The following is a 22094-nucleotide window of genomic DNA, read 5'->3' as shown; positions in this document are numbered from 1 at the left end:
GGGTTTCCTCTGACGACTACGAGTCGGAATTACCAAATGTCTGACACCCAATAGCCGATGATTAATTAATCAATGTGCTCTCGTGGAGTCATTAAACAAAAACAAACTTTTAACTGATCTATTCACATTAATATAATGATTCAATGTCTTACAGAAGTCTGGTCCGGACGAGCCCACGCTGTAAGAATAGGACTTCATAGCCGATATAGCCACATTAGCCAGCCGAGTCTGAAAAAGAAAGGAATATTTGGTCAGCAAGGACGTGTAGTCTAGTACATGTATGGTAATTGTGATATTATATCTAGGAAGTGAGAAAGGAAATGATCTGTCGTCAATGCCTAAAACCGCGATCAGATTTGTTTGGGGGGTTTTCATCCGCATCCGCTTCCACACACATTATCCATCATCCGTTTTGACTGAAGATATCTGACGGGTGTTTGTCGTAGGATCTAGCCAGCTCAGTGGAGCTAATTATTTGATTAGGTTTTTCTCCGTACCAACCAGTGCCCCACGACTGGCATACGAAAGGCTGTGGTGTGTGCTATCCTGGCTGTGACATAGTTCATATAAAAGATCCTTTGCTGCTAATGGAAAAAATGTAGACATACACACACAGACAGACAGACACACACACACACACACACACACACACCCACACACCCCGATGATGTTCTGAGTGAAATCAGGTTTGTACTGCCCTATTCTGTTCTGCTGTACTGCAGTCAGGAGAACTATCTGGCATCATTCTTCTTCCATCGAAATCCTGCAAACCAGCGGCGGGGAGGTGGGGTGGGGGAGGGCGACAGACGTATAGGAAAATTATTGTAGTGACACCATATGTGTGAATATAGGAATTGTGTAGACAGTACTCTCATTGTGTTAAGAAAGCCATCGTTCAGTCGACGTTTTTGGCAGCTAATACTGAGAAGTGTTTGCTCGTGAACTTGTGTAGGTAGTGCTAAACCAAATAACTTCCGTCTGGGTCGCAGTCCGAGGTGCACCCAACTTTTGATAGAGAAGTTAACACCACAAGTCCTGCGATTAGTGATAAATGTGAGTTTATTGTTTTGTGAAAAAAAACCCCAATTAGTTGTATGCAATTATATTTCATCTAGTACCACTGTGTTATTCATTCATTTCAACTTATTTTCGTACTTATATCCAATAAGGTTCAAGTACGCTGTCCTGGGCACACACCTCAGCTATCTGGGCTGTCTGTCCAGGGCTCCGTTCCACAAAGCGATTTTAGCGTTAAGATCACCTTAAGTGCATATGTTAGCTGTGCAGTTACAGTAATCTTAGAGCAAAGATCGCTTCGTGGAACGGGGCCCAGGTCAGTGTGTTAGTCGTTAGTAGGTTAGTGGTTATAATTGGATATAAGCACGAACATAACTACAAACAAAAAGGACTGGACTGAGTTTGTTATCATTGTGAAGATGTTGCCGAGTAGCAGAGACGTTTTAATGACTAAAACTTTAACTTGGTGGAATTAAAGGAAGGAAGGAAATGTTTTATTTAACAACGCACTCAACACATTTTATTTACGGTTATATGGTGTCAGACATATCGTTAAGGACCACACAGATATTGAGGGCTACTCTTTTCGATTAGCAGCAAGGGATCTTTTATATGCACCATCCCACAGACAGGGTAGCAAATACCACGGTCTTTGATGTACCAGTCGTGGTGCACTGGCCGGAGCGAGAAATAGCCCAATGGGCCCACTGACGGGGATCGATCCTAGACAGACTGCGCATCAGGCGAGCTCGTTGCCACTGGGCTACATCCCGCCCCGATCTTGGTGAAATGTACATTATGTACTTTAACCGTCAACATCGTCATCACTCCAAACTGAGGCAGCTACCCACTCATATACCTTAATTATTACTAACGGGCCTCGAAATTTATAGTCACAAAAATAAGTACATTTCATGAAATCAAATTATATATATGTACTAAACACCAAAAGAAACACAAATAAGAACTATGGTCAGTTTAAAATTAGAACACGTTTATTTTCTTATAAATATTCAGTTCGGTGAAATGTAGCCCGAGTACTCTGACAGTAAGACAGCAAGACGGACATGTGGGCAGTTATGACGCTCTCATTACGGCTAGAGTAAAGTGTATAATTATGAAAACTGCGCAATCCGTGCCTACCATACGGTAGTCAAAGATTCCCGCTCTAATACAACAACAATCCAATGTTTGACGATGAATACCTCTAAATCGATCATTTTCGAGTTCGCTGATAACAAATATTTGACATATCAATCTTATAATACACCCACTACAGGAAGAAACCCGACAGCAGCCCTTTTCAATAATGTTCCGGTCAAATACGTAGGTGGGGGAGGGACGTAGCCCAGGCAAAGCGCTCGCCTGATGCAAGGTCGGTGTTGGATCGATCCTCGTCGGTGGTCCCATTGGGCTATTTGTTGCTCCAACCAGAGCACAACGACTGGTATATCAAAGGCCGGGTATATGCTATCCTGTCTGTGGGATGGTGCATATAAAAGATCCCTTGCTACTAATGGAAAAATGTAGCGGGTTTATGCTAAGACTATATGTCAAAATTACCAAATGTTTGACATCCAACAGCCGATGATTAATAAATCAATGTGTTCTAGTGGTGTCGTTAAACAAAACAAACTAACTTTAAATACGTAGGTTCTGACGGGTTTCGTCCTACATTGTGTGTATTAGTTGTGAATATGTGAAATATTTCTTATCAGCGAAATCGAAAACTGATTACTCACGAGTTCTCTGTGGTCCGGTGCCCGCGACGTGCTACTGTAACCGTACGGATACAGGAATATCTGTCCGAAACTGTGAACCGTTAAGTAGAGCTTTAACTTGTCCTTATGCTGGTTCATCAAGTTGGACAGAGCAACGGTTTCTGGAACGGACAGTGGATTCGGACCAGCGTATACTTCGGAGCACGGATTAGTACTAGCACCGGCATCTAGAAGACAAGAAGAAAAAAAAAAAAAGAGGGAAAAAAATAAAGAAAGGAAATGGTTTATATAACGACGCACTCAACACATTTTATTTACGGTTATTAAGGCATCGGAAATGAAGAAAGCGTATCGAATATCTTAGCATATTGCTAAATCAGTACCTTTTGGTGGTGTAATGTAATAAGATTGATGAAAAGAAATAAAAGGTTGGCATAATGTTTTCAAAGGGACTGTCAAGAGTTTGCTGCCATTTCAGTGTTTCCGACTAAATTTACATTTTAAATATGTGTATATTTTAGTAATACCAGTTTATGTATATCTAGTGAGTTTCTGGTCGTGCTAATGTTTTTTAGTGGCTCAAACTTTGTTTTACTTCCCAATATTTTTGTTCTTATGTACGAAATTATTACAAGGTAAAGTTCTGTTGTGACCACTACATATATTAGCACAGCCAAAAACAAAACCCAAACACATAGTATATACGGACTGAAATTCTAAACAAGAAAAATGCACTCAGTATGTATTTTTCGTTATTAAATAGGTTTTTGTAGTTGAAAACATTTTACAATGGCAACAAATTCATTCATTCTTTATTTTTATATTTGCAATGGTACATTTTACACACACACATATATATATATATATATATATATATACATATAAGTAGTAAGCAGGCCTGTATAGCCTCATGACCTACTTTCGGTGACCTTGACCTTGATGACGTCACGGACTACTGTGCCGTGACCTCGTCCTACTGGCCCCGACCTACTTAGACTGACCGTGACCTACTTAGACTGGCCTACTGTGCCGTGTGCAACGTCCTACTGACCCGACCCTGACCTACTTAGACCGGCCCCTGACCTACTTAGACTAACACGAAAGAGTATAAAAAGGCTAGATACGGTTTCATTGTCATTCGCTCGCCGAAAACGATCAGATCTACGTTCAATCCAGAGATGGCCTGTTCCACAAGTGATGAAGTGAGATGTCGTCTAGAACTTGGAACTAACGTCTACGTGGTGGCCAAGTTATGGAAAGGGGACACTGCTATTCACATAAGGCAATTTGACAGTGACAAGGGGAAAACTTTCCCCACCAAACGAGCCATCACCCTTACCCTGAAACACTGGGTTGAACTGTCTACGTGTACCGGTCAAATTGATGAAACCATAGCTGCTTTAAAGGAAAGGAAAGAAGAGAAATTGTTTCACCATCTTGGTGCCAACATGTATGTGAGCGTGGACAAAAACATTGCCGGGGTGGACATTCGGCAGTGGTGGTGGTGTGTGGACACAGTGAAGCCATCAAGGAAAGGAATTTTCCTTTCCCTTCAACAATGGAGTAAACTGAAAGACTGTTTCGAAATGATGAGTGACTTTGTACCAGAGCTGAACTCGATTGTGCCCTGCGCCATGCAAGACGACCATCAAAACCAGATGGGCTTCCTGCAGTGTAACTTCTGCAACCCTAACGAGTGTCACCAGTGGTGAACGAGTGTGACAAACATTTTGTTTTGGAGGAACTCAAAAGTATAAAAGAATGGATTTATGATTTACACTTCATTTGCTTTGTGACTGTGTTTGAGAACAGACGTGTTTTATGATTCTGACATTCTTGTGTCTTGTTGCACTCTATCTGGAACGAAGAAGATGGCATCGGGATATTCGAGCAGTCTTAGTAGCAGCAGCAGCGACGAGGACGACGTCTTGGTCTGCAAATGTTCAGAAAGACATACAGTCAAAAGAGTGACTACCAAACCTGAAGAACAGTTCATGGATCAAACGGATGCTGCCTGTGACAATATGGATGAAGATGGCGAACTCGTGGATGAACCCACAGATCAGACGGATGCCGCCCGTGACACAGACGCTGCCTGGGATGAAGAAGACTGCTGTTCGAGACGTTACCTGTTCTGTCATCATCCCGAAATGAGACATTTCTATGCCCGGATGCTGACATTTGGGTGGTGGCCCATACAATTACGTCAGAAACCAAAAGAACTTGCCAAGGCCGGTTTCTTCTACACGGGAGATCACGATGCCGTCGTCTGTTACTGTTGTGGACTACGCGCCTACCGATGGCAGAGAATGGACGACCCAGTGATGGAACATTACAGACTCTCTCCAAGATGTCCTTATGTGAACAACCTGTTCATACATTAAATGTTTTAGACACTTGTGTGCTATGTTATCATGTTGTATGTTGTGAATAAAACCGTGAATAACAGGTTTTGCTTTCTTATTTATGTCCTGGGTCCATGAGTGTGTCTCTGGACGTGTCCCTATGGTAGTAACACTGGTAAAGGGTAATATTTTGGTAACGATTATTTTTGGGAGCTCGCACGATGAGATTTGTGCTTGGGAGGAGGGACACTGGTCATACGTATCACACACACATTCAAACATTCCTGTACCATATCTTTATGCGTCATAAGGTATATAAGTAAAATAGTTTTGGAAAACTCGTCATTTGAGGTAGAACTTTCAGAGGAGCAACATGTCAGACCAGTACAAGTTATATGTACCCGACGTGGATAAGTGGACCCGTTTCTATAAACTGCAGGCAGAAGGTAAACTTCAACCTCACTTCGAAATTCAACGTGGTGGGGAAAGTCAGATCATGTACAGTGTGGATCGATGTCTAGAACTCTACGATCCCACGTGGAAAAAAGAAAAAGAGGAACAAAACAAGTCCCCGACACCCAAAGTCGTCATGGTCTCCCCAACACAACAAGTGGTAGAGCAAGCCAAAGCCGATCTGAAACGGAAACAACAACAACAACAACAAAGTGGTACGGGTTGGAAAGCCCCGAAACGGCAGAAGCATTTCTAAATAAGCTATAAAAGGAACTATGTGGGTCAGATATCGTCATTTCATTTAAAGTCGTCATGCAGAGCACATGTTCAGAATGTGGTTTCACATTCTCGAGGAGAGACGCCATGTTAAGACATTTTCAACAAAAACATGCTAAAGGTCTACCACCACCACCACCACCACCACCACCACCACCACCACAGCAGCAGCCACCACCACCACCACCACCACCACCACCACCACAGCAGCAGCCACCACCACCACCACCACCACCACCACCACCACAGCAGCAGCCACCACCACCACCACCACCACCACCACCACCACAGCAGCAGCCACCACCACCACCACCACCACAGCAGCAGCCACCACCACCACCACCACCACAGCAGCAGCCACCACCACCACCACCACCACCACCACCACCACCACCACCACCGCCGCCACCACCACCACCACCACCACCACCACAGCAGCCACCACCACCACCACCACCACCACAGCAGCAGCAGCATCCCCTAAGATTGCTACATCCCTTCACCATGATCGTGTCGGGACCCACGTCGTGTGGAAAGAAATTTTTGGTATACAAATTATCGGGTCCTTGCTGTGATACAAGTTCTGGTTGATGGCAGTCACAGAGAGGTTTCTGTGGTGACTTCCTTCTGTGAACAGGTCGGTGATGCGAGGGTCTTTTCCAGCTGTAGACATCAAGTCGTCCAACACGATGAGATTTCTGACTCTGGGATCCAAATAACGATCCTTTTCCAAATTCTCAGGTATGCCTTGAACAAATTTCACTCGAGCAACCATTTTGATCGTATCATAGAGGGGTTGCCATCGTTTGTAGAGCCAGATGACGCGCTGGGGAGGCGGCTGGATTTTACAATCTCTCAACAATTTGTATACCAAAAATGTATTTCCACACGACGTGGGTCCCGACACGATCATGGTGAAGGGATGTAGCAATCTTAGGGGATGCTGCTGCTGCTGTGGTGGTGGTGGTGGTGGTGGTGGCTGTTGTGGTGGTGGTGGTGGTGGTGGTGGCGGTGGTGGTGGTGGTGGTGGTGGTGGTGGTGGCTGCTGCTGTGGTGGTGGTGGTGGTGGTGGTGGTGGTGGTGGTGGTGGTGGCTGCTGCTGTGGTGGTGGTGGTGGTGGTGGTGGTGGCTGCTGCTGTGGTGGTGGTGGTGGTGGTGGTGGTGGTAGACCTTTAGCATGTTTTTGTTGAAAATGTCTTAACATGGCGTCTCTCCTCGAGAATGTGAAACCACATTCTGAACATGTGCTCTGCATGACGACTTTAAATGAAATGACGATATCTGACCCACATAGTTCCTTTTATAGCTTATTTAGAAATGCTTCTGCCGTTTCGGGGCTTTCCAACCCGTACCACTTTGTTGTTGTTGTTGTTGTTTCCGTTTCAGATCGGCTTTGGCTTGCTCTACCACTTGTTGTGTCGGGGAGACCATGACGACTTTGGGTGTCGGGGACTTGTTTTGTTCCTCTTTTTCTTTTTTCCACGTGGGATCGTAGAGTTCTAGACATCGATCCACACTGTACATGATCTGACTTTCCCCACCACGTTGAATTTCGAAGTGAGGTTGAAGTTTACCTTCTGCCTGCAGTTTATAGAAACGGGTCCACTTATCCACGTCGGGTACATATAACTTGTACTGGTCTGACATGTTGCTCCTCTGAAAGTTCTACCTCAAATGACGAGTTTTCCAAAACTATTTTACTTATATACCTTATGACGCATAAAGATATGGTACAGGAATGTTTGAATGTGTGTGTGATACGTATGACCAGTGTCCCTCCTCCCAAGCACAAATCTCATCGTGCGAGCTCCCAAAAATAATCGTTACCAAAATATTACCCTTTACCAGTGTTACTACCATAGGGACACGTCCAGAGACACACTCATGGACCCAGGACATAAATAAGAAAGCAAAACCTGTTATTCACGGTTTTATTCACAACATACAACATGATAACATAGCACACAAGTGTCTAAAATATTTAATGTATGAACAGGTTGTTCACATAAGGACATCTTGGAGAGAGTCTGTAATGTTCCATCACTGGGTCGTCCATTCTCTGCCATCGGTAGGCGCGTAGTCCACAACAGTAACAGACGACGGCATCGTGATCTCCCGTGTAGAAGAAACCGGCCTTGGCAAGTTCTTTTGGTTTCTGACGTAATTGTATGGGCCACCACCCAAATGTCAGCATCCGGGCATAGAAATGTCTCATTTCGGGATGATGACAGAACAGGTAACGTCTCGAACAGCAGTCTTCTTCATCCCAGGCAGCGTCTGTGTCACGGGCGGCATCCGTCTGATCTGTGGGTTCATCCACGAGTTCGCCATCTTCATCCATATTGTCACAGGCAGCATCCGTTTGATCCATGAACTGTTCTTCAGGTTTGGTAGTCACTCTTTTGACTGTATGTCTTTCTGAACATTTGCAGACCAAGACGTCGTCCTCGTCGCTGCTGCTGCTACTAAGACTGCTCGAATATCCCGATGCCATCTTCTTCGTTCCAGATAGAGTGCAACAAGACACAAGAATGTCAGAATCATAAAACACGTCTGTTCTCAAACACAGTCACAAAGCAAATGAAGTGTAAATCATAAATCCATTCTTTTATACTTTTGAGTTCCTCCAAAACAAAATGTTTGTCACACTCGTTCACCACTGGTGACACTCGTTAGGGTTGCAGAAGTTACACTGCAGGAAGCCCATCTGGTTTTGATGGTCGTCTTGCATGGCGCAGGGCACAATCGAGTTCAGCTCTGGTACAAAGTCACTCATCATTTCGAAACAGTCTTTCAGTTTACTCCATTGTTGAAGGGAAAGGAAAATTCCTTTCCTTGATGGCTTCACTGTGTCCACACACCACCACCACTGCCGAATGTCCACCCCGGCAATGTTTTTGTCCACGCTCACATACATGTTGGCACCAAGATGGTGAAACAATTTCTCTTCTTTCCTTTCCTTTAAAGCAGCTATGGTTTCATCAATTTGACCGGTACACGTAGACAGTTCAACCCAGTGTTTCAGGGTAAGGGTGATGCCTCGTTTGGTGGGGAAAGTTTTCCCCTTGTCACTGTCAAATTGCCTTATGTGAATAGCAGTGTCCCCTTTCCATAACTTGGCCACCACGTAGACGTTAGTTCCAAGTTCTAGACGACATCTCACTTCATCACTTGTGGAACAGGCCATCTCTGGATTGAACGTAGATCTGATCGTTTTCGGCGAGCGAATGACAATGAAACCGTATCTAGCCTTTTTATACTCTTTCGTGTTAGTCTAAGTAGGTCAGGGGCCGGTCTAAGTAGGTCAGGGTCGGGTCAGTAGGACGTTGCACACGGCACAGTAGGCCAGTCTAAGTAGGTCACGGTCAGTCTAAGTAGGTCGGGGCCAGTAGGACGAGGTCACGGCACAGTAGTCCGTGACGTCATCAAGGTCAAGGTCACCGAAAGTAGGTCATGAGGCTATACAGGCCTGCTTACTACTCATATATGACATAACAAAGAGAAAATGAATGTCATCAGCCTTAGGGCTAGTAGGTAATGCAGGCGTGTCTCCAACCAAAGCTAAAGTCAAAGCTAAAACAAATTTATTATTTATTAGTATTTTAATTTGCATAACCTGTATTTGCAAAGATGAATTTTACTTGTAGAATGCAGGAAATTGCGTTTGAAAACATCTAGATTTCAAAACGTTTCTGTACAGCATCCTCCCAAGAACCTCGCACGCTTCTTGTTTTCCTCCAAGTATCGTGCCCGCACCCAGTCAGACACGGAGTTTATTGAAAATGCCAGTGCACCACAACTGGTATATCAAAGGCCGTGGTATGTGCTATCCTGTTTGTGGGATGATGCATACAAAAGATATCTAGCTACCAATGAAACAAATGTAGCGCGTTTCCTCTCTATGACTGTGTCAAAAATTACCATATGTTTGACATCCAATAGCCGATGATTAATAAATCAATGTACTCTAGTGGTGTCGTTAAACAAAAAACAAACTTTAAAGACAAACTTTATTGAAAATGGTTCTTAAAGTATGAAAATGAAGTTACTGTGAGTGCATAGTTTTGTTCATTCAGGCGAAGCGCCTGACATAAATATTAATGTCCATCAGGTCAAATCGGCTTAGAAACCAAAGTAAAAACACAAAGTGCTTGTGAAAATAATACAGTTTTATAAAAGAAAAATGTCACGTGAAAATAACCTAAGACCTATTAAAAAATTACGTACATGGATCCCAGTGGTAATCAAAGTTTCTATTCGGATCGGTGCCTCGGCAAGTGTTTCCGGTATTGACATTTCGTGTCTTACGCCACATCCGGTCCTGAAAGGAAATGAAACATAAAAAAATTAAAATGACGAAACACCATCGTTATTAATCTGTTGTTTTGTTTGTTTTCTTTTGTGTATGTGTTCGGGGGCGGGGGGTGGGGGTGGGGGGGGGGGTATAATAAAAACAATACCAAATTATTTTAATTCAGAGCTATTTGACAAAGGTTTTGCCAAACGATTCCACGAGAAAGTATATATCTTTTAAAAGCAGTTTAATTTTTCTTTCTTGTTCATTATTGTTGATTAATTAATCATCGGATATTGGATGTCCAACATTTGGTAATTATGACTCGTAGTCATCAGAAGAAACCCACTACATTTTTCCTAATGCAGCAAGGGATCTTATATGCACTTCCCCACTAGACAGGAAAGCACATACCACGGCCTTTATCCAGTTGTGGTGCACTGGCTGGAACGGGAAAAAACACAATCAACTGAATGGATCCACCGAGGTGGTTGGATCCTGCGACACGAGCATCTGAAGCGAGCACTCAACCGACTGAGCTAAATCCCGCCCCCGCCAGAGCATCACGACTGGTATATCAAAGGTCGTGGTATGTGTTGTCCTGTCTATGGGATGGTGCATATAAAAGATCGCTTGCTACTAGTGGAAACATGTCGCGGGTTTCCTCTCTAAGACTGTCATAATAACCAAATGTTGGACATCCAATAGCGATTATTAATAAATCAATGTCCTCTAGTGGTGTCGTCAAACAAAACACACTTCTTTGTACTGTTTTTTAATAATAAAGAAACCACTATGGCGATGCAATGGATGTTTTGACTTAGCCTATAAACTGCTGCAAATAATACCAGTGTCGCTCGCTTCAAGTGTTTGGACTGCCAACTAGTCACGACCACAAGGGACCTACCGTCTCTTAATTCAGAACGACCGAATTAAAATAAGAAGACAAGTTGTACTAGAATGTTACAATTAACCAGAAACACGGAAAACAGAGTCATACATTATTACTTCAAAGAACTGCATAGACTGGTCCGACGTACGGTGATTTACTCCAGGGTCAAATCAGCACGTTACCTTTGTTCTGGTGTATTCGTAACCATCTGGGTTCATAACTGGAATGATGTACCAGTCGAACTTTCCTACGAGGTCTGTATTAGCGGAATTCATAACCAGCTGAAAGAAAGAGAAAACATGCGTTACAAGACAGAAATAAAAGGAATGGTTTTGTGGGATGAATGTGTGTGTGTTTGGGATGATTGTATGTGCGTGTGTGTTTGTACTGTGTGTGTGTGTCTCTCTGTATGTGTGTGTGTGTGTGTGTGTGTGCGCGCGCGCGCGCGCGCGTGTGTGTGTGTGTGTGTACGTACGTGTGTGTGCGTTTATTTGATTGTGTGTTTTTGCGAGTGTTTATGTATGTGTGTGTGTATGTACCGAGTATAAATGTACGTGTATGTGTTTGTGTGAGTGAGCGAGTGCTTTTGCGTGTATATCTGTATTTGTGTTGTGTATGTGTGTGTGTCTGTTTGTGTATATGTGTGTTTAAGTGTGTATGTTGTGTAGTGTCTGTTTTATTGTATTAGTTAACTTAGCATAGTCTATTTAAGTTTTTTTTTATTCTGGTCAGTTTGCTATCTTGTTTGTGATAATTAGCTAAGAAATAGTTTTATGATTCGTTTTAGATTTTTGCCAAATCCACAATCTACGAGGTCATTCTGGCGCTTGGACAAAAATATAACATTGGCACTATTAACGAACATGTTTTTTGGTCTACGAGGTATAATAAATCGATATATCATAGTCATTTTCATCTTTCTGAATACATCCAAGGGAATCCCCAAGATAACATACTAATTACATTCTGAAAATTGAATTTAATATTAAAAATAAATGAATAAAGTAGCAAACACATTTCATTCCAACACATCCCAGTTGTCCTGTTCATTGCATTCACTTATAAACGATATCTGGGGTGGCCACAACCTCTAGTTGGGGAGGAGGGTGCAAGCCTCAATTTTATTTGTATATATAGTTGAGGACGAAAATGGACATATATACACACATACACATACACATACACACACACATAATTATATATATATATATACGTATATATATATATATATATATATATATATATATACTTATATAATATACTTACATACATACATACATACATACATGCATACATACATAGATACATACATACATACATTACATTACACACACACACACACACACACACACACACACATACATACATACATACATACATACATACATAGATGCACATACATACATAAATACATACATCCCCTGCCTCCTGCCCCGTTCGTACAGGCCTGGGTTAGTAATTAGTTGTTAATGGTTAGTGAGAGAAGTCAGTGTAGTGACCTACTGAGTCGTTAAACTTGTTCTGGGTTGGCGCCTGTACTGGGATGTTAACCGGGATGTTTAACCACCGAGGTCATTTGTCCTGTTTCTAGGTCAGTGTAATTGTGACGGGTCTCACCTCGTATATAAAGCGGAGAACTGTGGCCGGGGAAATCCACTCCCTGGCGTGGAACCCGCCGTCGATCAAAATAGCAGGTTTACACGTGTTCCCGTCACTTATCTGGAATCAAATTGTAATTAATATTAACAAACACAGAGACAGACAGACATACAGACATATACACTCGCAAAACACATAAAACATACAAACTAGAGCCGGTGTAAGGATCCGCGGGGCCTGTAGCACAAATAACAATCGGGGGCCTCTTCCCAGGATATATATTTTGCAACCCCCTCGGGGAGAGGGGAAATATGACCGCAGGGACCGTAGCACATGCTGCATGTCCTACTAAAATAAACCGACTCTGAAACAAACACACGTATGTGCGTGCATACGTATGAAGTACTGCGTCATATTTTATTATTATTATGTTAGGGGATGGAAGGAGCAAAATCTTATTTTCAACATTTTAAACGTTTAATATATAACAAACAAAATTATTCGAAATAAGGAACCTGGGCCCGTATTCTCGAAGCTATCTTAGCACAACAATATCGTGAAATCAACGTAGGCTATGGCATGTGTCGTTGTGACGTTATAACCTACGATCGTTTTACGATACCGTATATAAGAGTTAGGATAGCTTCGAAAATCTGAAAACCTGATTCTCATAATCAACGCGAATGTTTGATATTACAGAAGTCTGTTAAAACTGAGGGGAGTGGGTATAGCCTGATACCTCATAAGCGTCGGAGGCGGGGTTGGGGCAGAGGGCATCACACCCCACCCCACACCCTACCCCACCCCAAATCTGAACATAATATATCCCTTCTGTTGAAAATCAAATTAATATATAACACCCCACCCCCGCAGTTTCCGTCATTGTTTTACGCCAATGTCTAATTTGGTTATAGGTAGCAGTATACAGTTAGCTCCCTTGTGTACCCGGAAAAGAGTTCATTTGTTGGTTTTGCACAGATCCATTTCTGAAAGCTAATTATTTAGAATAGAAAGTAAATGCTTAAGCTTAGTGAGAGCCAAGGAGTTATTTTTTAAAATGACAATTGTTTTTTCACCAGCAGTGCAAACGGTTTAGCTGCAATGAGGCTTGGTATTCATACACCGTGTTTTCCTTGTGACGAAAGTGGAGCGCGATCAATTTGGGTAATTTTCAAACAAGCTGATTTTGTGAAAAATTAAACAGTTAACCATTTATTCTAATGAGGGTTTTTGTAAGGTTTGATGAGCAAAGTTTCCATAAATGTATGTGTGATATCCGCCAACTCCCACATGGGTGTGGCTTGTATGGGTGTGAACATTGTCAAAAATGCACCCAAAATCATGCAGTTTGGGCACTACTGATGGAAGTAACACACAAATGTAACTAAAAATATTTTAAATGAGTATTTTTTAAACTAAAAATACATGTATCTTTCTTTATTTTTAAAACATATGTGGGCATTTAGAATGTAAGGGACTGACATGTATAAATATCAGCTGAATATTCACAAAAAACTGGTCTTCTACCAATACTAGGGATGCTTTTATCTACCTTTGCGACATAGAGTGTTCTCCCCTCAGATGATGTACCGTAGTTTATCAAATCGACGTTGGCGTGTCCTGACGCATCGTTCTTGATCTTGGTAACCATATTTATTATCTGCAAACAGAAATAAAAATCAGAGTTTCTTCAAGCTGTACAGATCTACATGTATATGTAGAACAACGGCCAACAGTTACCTGTCCCAGAATCAAGCACGTTTTAAGGGCAGAGGGTGTGGGGAGAGTTGTCATACTGGAAATGCAAAGCAGTGATATACTATTTTAGTATTTAGAGGGAACGGAGTAAAAGTCCATTCCTAGTGTTGGATAATAGTGTATATGTGTCTGTATTAAAGTTATAGATAAAGGTATGTAATTAATTATGTTAATGACGGCGATCGTAACTTGTTAGGCGTTTCATTAATAAGAACTAGCTATATCATAGTGCCGACACCATATGACCGTAAATAAAATGTGTTGAGTGCGGCTTTAAATAAAACATTGCCTTCCTTTCCTTTCCTTTATCAGACGTTTACATTTAAATGATGTCAATCTGATTAAAATTAGCTCTACTGGTCTACCAGTAGATCTAACAATATTGCGTGGACTCCCATGTCCAGTTGACATTTCATCTATAAAAGAACAATTTAAATATCGACCAATTAATCTTCGCCTTTTATAGCGTTATTCGGGAGCATACAAATTCTAAAAATATCGGGCGAGACTATGTATGCAATAGACGAAATTGTTGGTCTAGTTCAACATTAAAAAAGAGGGGGGAAAAGTGCAGTAATAAACTCTGGATTGTATACAAGTATAAACAGATTTTATGGCTATACCATCACGTTTTTTTTTTTGGAGGGGGGTTTCGTCTTGAAACGAATTTTATATAAAATTTTATATTGAAATTAGTTTCCGGCATACTTCGTAATTCACCCTCGGCATAATCCCGAATGTTTTCAAATTCTTTTCCAATCACAGGCATGAGTTTGCATGTAAGCTTTTGATTTGATTAGTCGAATGAAAGGTCAGCTGAACATGAGCTCCAATGAGGTTCTGTTAGATCCACAGGTAATAGTAATTAACCAGGGGAACTAATTTTAATTAGATTCAAATGATGTTAAAGGTAATTGTGTTCATTTTATAGTTTGGATAGTCTGTATTACAATAATTATATGGATAAATGATTTCTTTTAATGTCTTCGAGCTTGCAGCTTTAAAAGTTGATACCTCGTTGTAAGGTAAGTAGGAGTTTGAAATCTGGCCGAGAAGAGAAGAAACTTGCCGCCGCCTCCTGTACTTCAGTTCACCCTCCTCCTGCTCGATGTATCTGCATTAAAGACACGCAAACCAGAATGGACGAGACGCCATATTGACACGAATTTGAACACTGGTGGGTACAGATTTAAATAAGTAAAATAAAATAAAATAAACAACAACAACAACAACAACAAATAAAACAACAACAAGAAGTCCATATGGGACGATCGCGCACCTCAGATGAAAAAAGTTTGTTTTAAAGTTTCTTTTGTTTAACGACATCACAAGAGCGCATTGATTTATTAATCATCGGCTGTTGGGTGTCAAACATATGGTCATTTTGACATATAGAGAGGAAATCCGCTACATTTTTCCATTAGTAGCAAGGGATCTTTTATATGCACCGCCCCACAGACAGGATTGATATACCAGTCGTGGTGCACTGGCTGGAACGAGAAATAGTCCAATGGGTTCAGCGACGGGGATCGATCCTAGACCGACCGCGCTTTACTACTGGGCTACGTCTCGCCCCACCACCCCCACCTCAGACGAGCTCTCTCTATGAGTGAGACTGCCGTGTACGAAATACATGTATGTTTTAGTTCTCACTTTTGCACGTCGTCGATGAAGACTTCGCTGGAGATTCCGTGTTTCTTGAGGAAATCTTTGAACGTCGTCTGCTGCCCAGGACTCACCATGACGATCACGTGGTCGCCGTCGTGTCCAGCGTCGTTCCAGACGTCCAGCTGCAATAACAAATAATGTGGCTTTGATTAGGGCGTGTTCGCCAACATACGACCAGCTGCAATAACAAATAATGTGGCTTTGATTAGGGCGTGTTCGCCAACATACGACCAGCTTCAATAACAAATAATGTGGCTTTGATTAGGGCGTGTTCGCCAACAGACGACCAGCTGCAATAACAAATAATGTGGCTTTGATTAGGGCGTGTTCGCCAACATACGACCAGCTGCAATAACAAATCATGTGGCTTTGATTAGGGCGTGTTCGCCAACATACGACCAGCTGCAATAACAAATAATGTGGCTTTGATTAGGGCGTGTTCGCCAACATACGACCAGCTGCAATAACAAATAATGTGGCTTTGATTAGGGCGTGTTCGCCAACATACGACCAGCTGCAATAACAAATAATGTGGCTTTGATTAGGGCGTGTTCTGCCAACATACGACCAGCTGCAATAACAAATCATGTGGCTTTGATTAGGGCGTGTTCGCCAACATACGACCAGCTGCAATAACAAATGATGTGGCTTTGATCAGGGCGTGTTCGCCAACATACGACCAGCTGCAATAACAAATAATGTGGCTTTGATTAGGGCGTGTTCTGCCAACATACGACCAGCTGCAATAACAAATCATGTGGCTTTGATTAGGGCGTGTTCGCCAACATACGACCAGCTGCAATAACAAATGATGTGGCTTTGATCAGGGCGTGTTCGCCAACATACGACCAGCTGCAATAACAAATAATGTGGCTTTGATTAGGGCGTGTTCGCCAGTCTCAAGAAGCACCTCGATCAGTGGGCAGATGTTTCAGGGTGATTATGATCTCACAAGAAGAGTGGAAATGTGGTTTCAGGATAGAATTCTAGACTTCTGTTGGCAGAGCATTGCAGACCTGCCCAAGAGATTGAACAAACAAAACGTTAAAGTGTGTTTTGTTTAACGACACCACTGAAGCACATTGATTTATTAATCATCGGCTATTGGATGTCAAATATTTGGTAACTGTGACATAGTATTAGAGAGGAAACCCGCTACATTTCCATTAGTAACAAAGGATCTTTTATATGCACCATCTCATAGACATGATAGCACATACCACGGCCTTTGATATACCAGTCGTAGTGCATTTGATGGAGCGAAAAATAGCCCAATGAGCCTACTGCCAGGAATCGATCCCAAATAGACAGCGCATCAAGCGAGCGCTTTACCACTGGGCTACGTCTCTCCCCAGATTGAACAAATGCATCAATCTAAAGGGTGTATACTACCAAATCAAATCCCATAGACGACAATAGTAACATGTGGCTAAAACTCCTACCTGCAACGTATCAACCGACATAAACGCCACGGATATAAATACTACCACCCCTTACACTTAAAGTAAATCAGAAAAAATGGGGGTCAAGCTGCTCGTTTCTGAGATAACAGGTAGCGTCTATGACTACCCTAGTTTCGCACAAAATTCGAGTACTTTTTTTTACAGGTACCCCATACATGTTTCAAGCACAAGGCTACTTGACACATTGGTACTAGATGAAATAAAATTGCACTTTTTTTCACCCAGATGAAACTATTATTTTTTACAACCAACACACTCACATTTATAACTAATCACAGGACTTGTGGTGTTCACTTCTCTGTCAAAAGTTGGGTGCACCTCGAACTTTGACCCAGCCGGAAGTTATTTGGTTTAGTACTACCTAAAGGAGTATTTTTGTAGAGAAATAACGTATGTCATAAAACTTGTAGTGTGCTCTGTCACTATGAGACACCCACTGCTAGATGGATGGATGGACGGGTGACGAATTTATAGGAGGATATGCTATAAGGGGAGGGGGCGTACGGGTGGGCACACAGCCAGAGAGACAGACAGAGTAAACAGATATACAATTAATCAGGCAGGCAGACACACACACATACAGACGCACACAGATATATATATATATATATATATATATATATATATATATATATATATATATATATATATATATATATACTGACGACCAAAAGAAAGTATACCAAGATTACTGGGGAAAAACCCAAAACAATTTTAAAAAGATAGATAGATAGACAGATATTTTGGCAAGTTGTGAACAGAATTTCATTCCATAAAAGCAGAAACATTTAACCTCCATTTCATTTCCATTATCCAAATTATAAAATAATTTAAATCAAATTTTCTTGGGATAGTTTCTCTCGGACGTCATTATATAATAAATGTGAACAATAAAAGTGTCTGCATAAAGGCGACGCCACACGCTACGAGTGCCTCGTATGAGCAGAGCCACGAGCATAACCATTTGTGACAATACAAACATTACGATATCATCGGTTGCTATGCAATCGGCTATTCTCGTTCACGACACTCGTATCGTGTGGCTTCGCCTTAAAGCAGAGTCTAAAGGGCATTTTGGCAAAATAGTACTTCAGGGCGACCAACCTAATGGAAATATTTTTCAGAAATTTTCTGATATTTTCTTTTTTATGCGCGCGAAACATAACAATAATTTAAAGCGCGCGAAAGCGTCATTTTCATAAAAGTAATTTTAAACAATGCGAAAAATGTCATGTTTGACATATATTTGCAAAATGACAATACAAATGAGTATATCATTATTTATATGTGAACTGGAACTGCCTCATAAAAAAGACACACACACACACACCTACACCTACAAAAAAACCCCACTTTATTTGCAAATATTGTGTTACAGTTTAAGACTACCACCTACAGATTAGTAATAAAGTGACGAACAAACTTGGGACCAATGTTATTTTTATGTAGGTACATTACCGCATATGCAATATTTCATCATATGTATGTAGTGGGGTCGAACTGATTTGTGGCCAACTGGTTCGAGGACGAAACGTCTGCTACCCACATTAAGACTGGCTGCCGTTTTGCATTACGCTTACATTACTATTACAGTAACACTTTTGGGGAGCCAGTGTACAGAAGACAAAAAATCGCGTTATTATTAACTTACTTGAATAAAATAATATCGGTAGGTATATTAATGTTATGGATGCGTCATATAACAGATTAGTGGTGGCCAAATATTATTTAGTCAAATGTTGCATGTGAAAGCCAATGGAAAGAAGACAACTGTCGGTTCGTTTTTTTCTTTTGTTTTTGTACGATCGTAGCGTTCTTCTGTTATATATTCATGCTTTCATCCACAGTGGCAAAATTGTATACATCGTCATAGAACCAATGCCTGCCCCGTAGGAATATAATTCAATTAAAATATCTTTAAAATGAATACATAAACTATTCGAGTATAAAAAAAATAAGAAAGAAAATTTCCATATATGGCTTCAGCTTACTCGACATTTTCATTGGTCAGCTGTTGACAATAGACACACGCCCGCGGCACAAAACTAGACAAAACGGAACTCAGCATACCTGTCAACTCCAACGCATTTGGCGTGAGTCTCACGCATTTGTAACAAACATCAAGCTCTCACGCAACGTTACTATAATCTCACACTTTTTCTAAAATAAAAATATTTTATAATCGTAATTTATATTTTAGAACTGAATGGAATTATATGCTGATATGCAGGTCTCTGAATTCGTTACCTATTAATAATAATACAGCATATTGAACCTACCTTCGGTTCAATACTAACAATCACTGGCGGGTGCGACCGATGACCGACTTGTATGGTTCAACATTAACCGTATTAATTAGTCAAACTTGCACTCGCTTAATTTTTTTTTATTTTTTTTTTTTTTTTTAATTTTTTTTTTTATAGAGATTTCCATTTTCGACTTAAACAAAAAAAACACAAAAAAACTCTGACCAAGAGCCTGCAGTCGCTGGACCCGGATTTTTTTTTTTTCTCACGCCTAAGAATTGCCGCAGGTTGACAGCTCTGCCTCAGGTCAAAATGAGTGATAAAGATTTTAAATTCTAAAAATGTAATAAAAATTAGTTGGTTAAAAAAAAATGAATTTGAAAAAAATTCTGGATATTTGGCATCAATTCCGGAATTCCGAGTACGTGATGAAAATTCCGTATTTTTCGGAAAATTCCGGAAAGTTGTTCGGCCTGGTACTTGCGCAGGGGTTGCATGTAGTAAGTAAATAATTAGTTGTTAATTTGCCTCGGTTTGTTTGAGGCATCTAAACTTGCCCTTACATTAATTGATATACTGAGTGCTACTGTAGTGGTTTAATGGATGGATACATTTTCTGAAGTCTTCAATGTGCTCTAGTGGTGTCGTCAATCTTTCAGAAATCTGATCATCTTTATCGGCCGGGTTTTAGCTATAATAAAAATAAAACCACTGTTTAGCAGCAGCTTAACTGTTTGAATAGCCATGAAGTACTGTAACGTCAGTTTTGATTGGCTGAGAGGCCATTTGTCAAGTTATGCTTGAAACAGGGCTGAGTTCAGCCAGACCGAGCAGAAAAACGTCCGCTAGACTGGTTTGTGCGCTTCAGGATAAACCCAATGGCCATCTCGGGACCTAATCAAATAGTTCGAGAACGTTAGCGAAACGTTTGCTGGCTGAACTTGGGGAAGTTGTCTAGAACTGACTGAGTTTGCTTGAAACATTAAGAAAAAAACGTAGAAGTTGATGTGCACACGAAATGTCCTGGTGATTGGTTTTTTTTTTTACAAATTACCCCAATTTCCATAATTTGTGGACATAGTAGGCCGTATAGCTAAAAAATTGTTTTGTTTAACGACACCGCTGGAGCGCATTGGTTAATTAATCACTGGCTATCTGAGGTCAAACAATTCTAACAAGTGTTCTTCGGAGAAAAAAGTTAACATAGTTGTCAAGTTGTTATTTCTTCTACTATTAATTAATGACTAGAACTTCAGTCAGTGGCGACTTAGCATTTGTTCTTTTACTTCATAAACGGTTTTACTCTTAAAACGGTCTTAATTGTTAATAACTGAAGCCGTGAGCAATATCATTCCAATTTACAGTACATCAGTTACGGGCATAGATTCTCTATCACCACATAGTAAATAGATAATTTTTAATAAATAAATGTGAATATATGTTCTGTTCTTGTGTCTTAATTGTTAATAGAAGGTGAGTCTATTATTGCATACTAGGTAGAAGGTATAGGATTAGCAGTTCACTCAACCATGACCTATTATTTCAGAACAGAACAGAACAGAACTTTATTACACTCAGGCCGTTACACAACGGCATATGAGGAACATGATATATAAACTGTAGTGACAAGATAGGGTTTACAGGAGACAATAGTACAATAGTATTAATACAAATGCAATAAAGTAATAGAGACAATAGTATAATACAAATGCAATAGAATAATAAGGAATAATATAATACAATTAGAATAAAGTAATGTAATGTCACATTATTGTAATTCCTACCAAATGTGCTAATCAGACATGCGCACACATATATACATGTATACTTGGGTAGTAATAAGACATTGTACATAATTCATATACATATATTTTAGGGTTTACTGCATTTATTAATAATTTCTTTTATTAATTTACATAATTTCTTGAGAACACTTATTTTGCTATTCGTCATTAGTTGTTTAAATTTCAGCGTACTTGGTTTATTATAATAATATGGCTTAAGCAAATTTTTACGGTAGTTAGTGAAATAAGTACATGTGAATAAATAGTGAAATTCGTCTCCAATATCATTATTGTTACATAATGTGCACGTTCGATCTTCCACTGGGGTGTTGTTCCAGCGTCCTGTTTCGATTGGTAAGTAGTGATTAGATGTTCTAAATTTGAGTAATATAGTCCAACATGTTTGTGGTAATATAATAAGATATTTTTCTAATCTTAGGTTTTCCTTAAATATAGTGTACGTTTTACCTTTTGATGATAAAGTTATGTTTGTATTCCATTGTTGTAAATACTGGTCGTTTTGTCTTAATTTTACTTGATTAAGAAGTATTTTTACGGATGAAAAGTTCCGTGACATA

General features: G+C 40.6%; 1 protein-coding gene across 2 annotated transcripts in view; it reads right to left on the bottom strand.

The window, feature by feature from the left end:
• The window catches only part of LOC121389514 (carboxypeptidase B-like), a 43369-nt gene that overhangs the window by 1867 nt on the left and 19408 nt on the right, over positions 1 to 22094 (bottom strand). For both annotated transcript variants that reach the window (XM_041521166.1, XM_041521167.1), the window contains exons 4-11: positions 16009 to 16145; positions 15370 to 15469; positions 14150 to 14257; positions 12616 to 12717; positions 11181 to 11279; positions 10040 to 10133; positions 2760 to 2965; positions 153 to 228 (exon numbers count right to left, since the gene is read on the bottom strand). In XM_041521166.1, the coding sequence (XP_041377100.1) occupies positions 153 to 228; positions 2760 to 2965; positions 10040 to 10133; positions 11181 to 11279; positions 12616 to 12717; positions 14150 to 14257; positions 15370 to 15469; positions 16009 to 16145 (922 nt within the window). The remainder of the gene's footprint in view (positions 1 to 152; positions 229 to 2759; positions 2966 to 10039; positions 10134 to 11180; positions 11280 to 12615; positions 12718 to 14149; positions 14258 to 15369; positions 15470 to 16008; positions 16146 to 22094) is intronic.

The sequence above is a fragment of the Gigantopelta aegis genome, chromosome 14, assembly GCF_016097555.1.
Source record: "Gigantopelta aegis isolate Gae_Host chromosome 14, Gae_host_genome, whole genome shotgun sequence".
NCBI classification, from domain to species: domain Eukaryota; kingdom Metazoa; phylum Mollusca; class Gastropoda; order Neomphalida; family Peltospiridae; genus Gigantopelta; species Gigantopelta aegis.
Note: the sequence above shows the minus strand (reverse complement) of the source record. Positions and strands in the feature narration are given on the sequence as shown.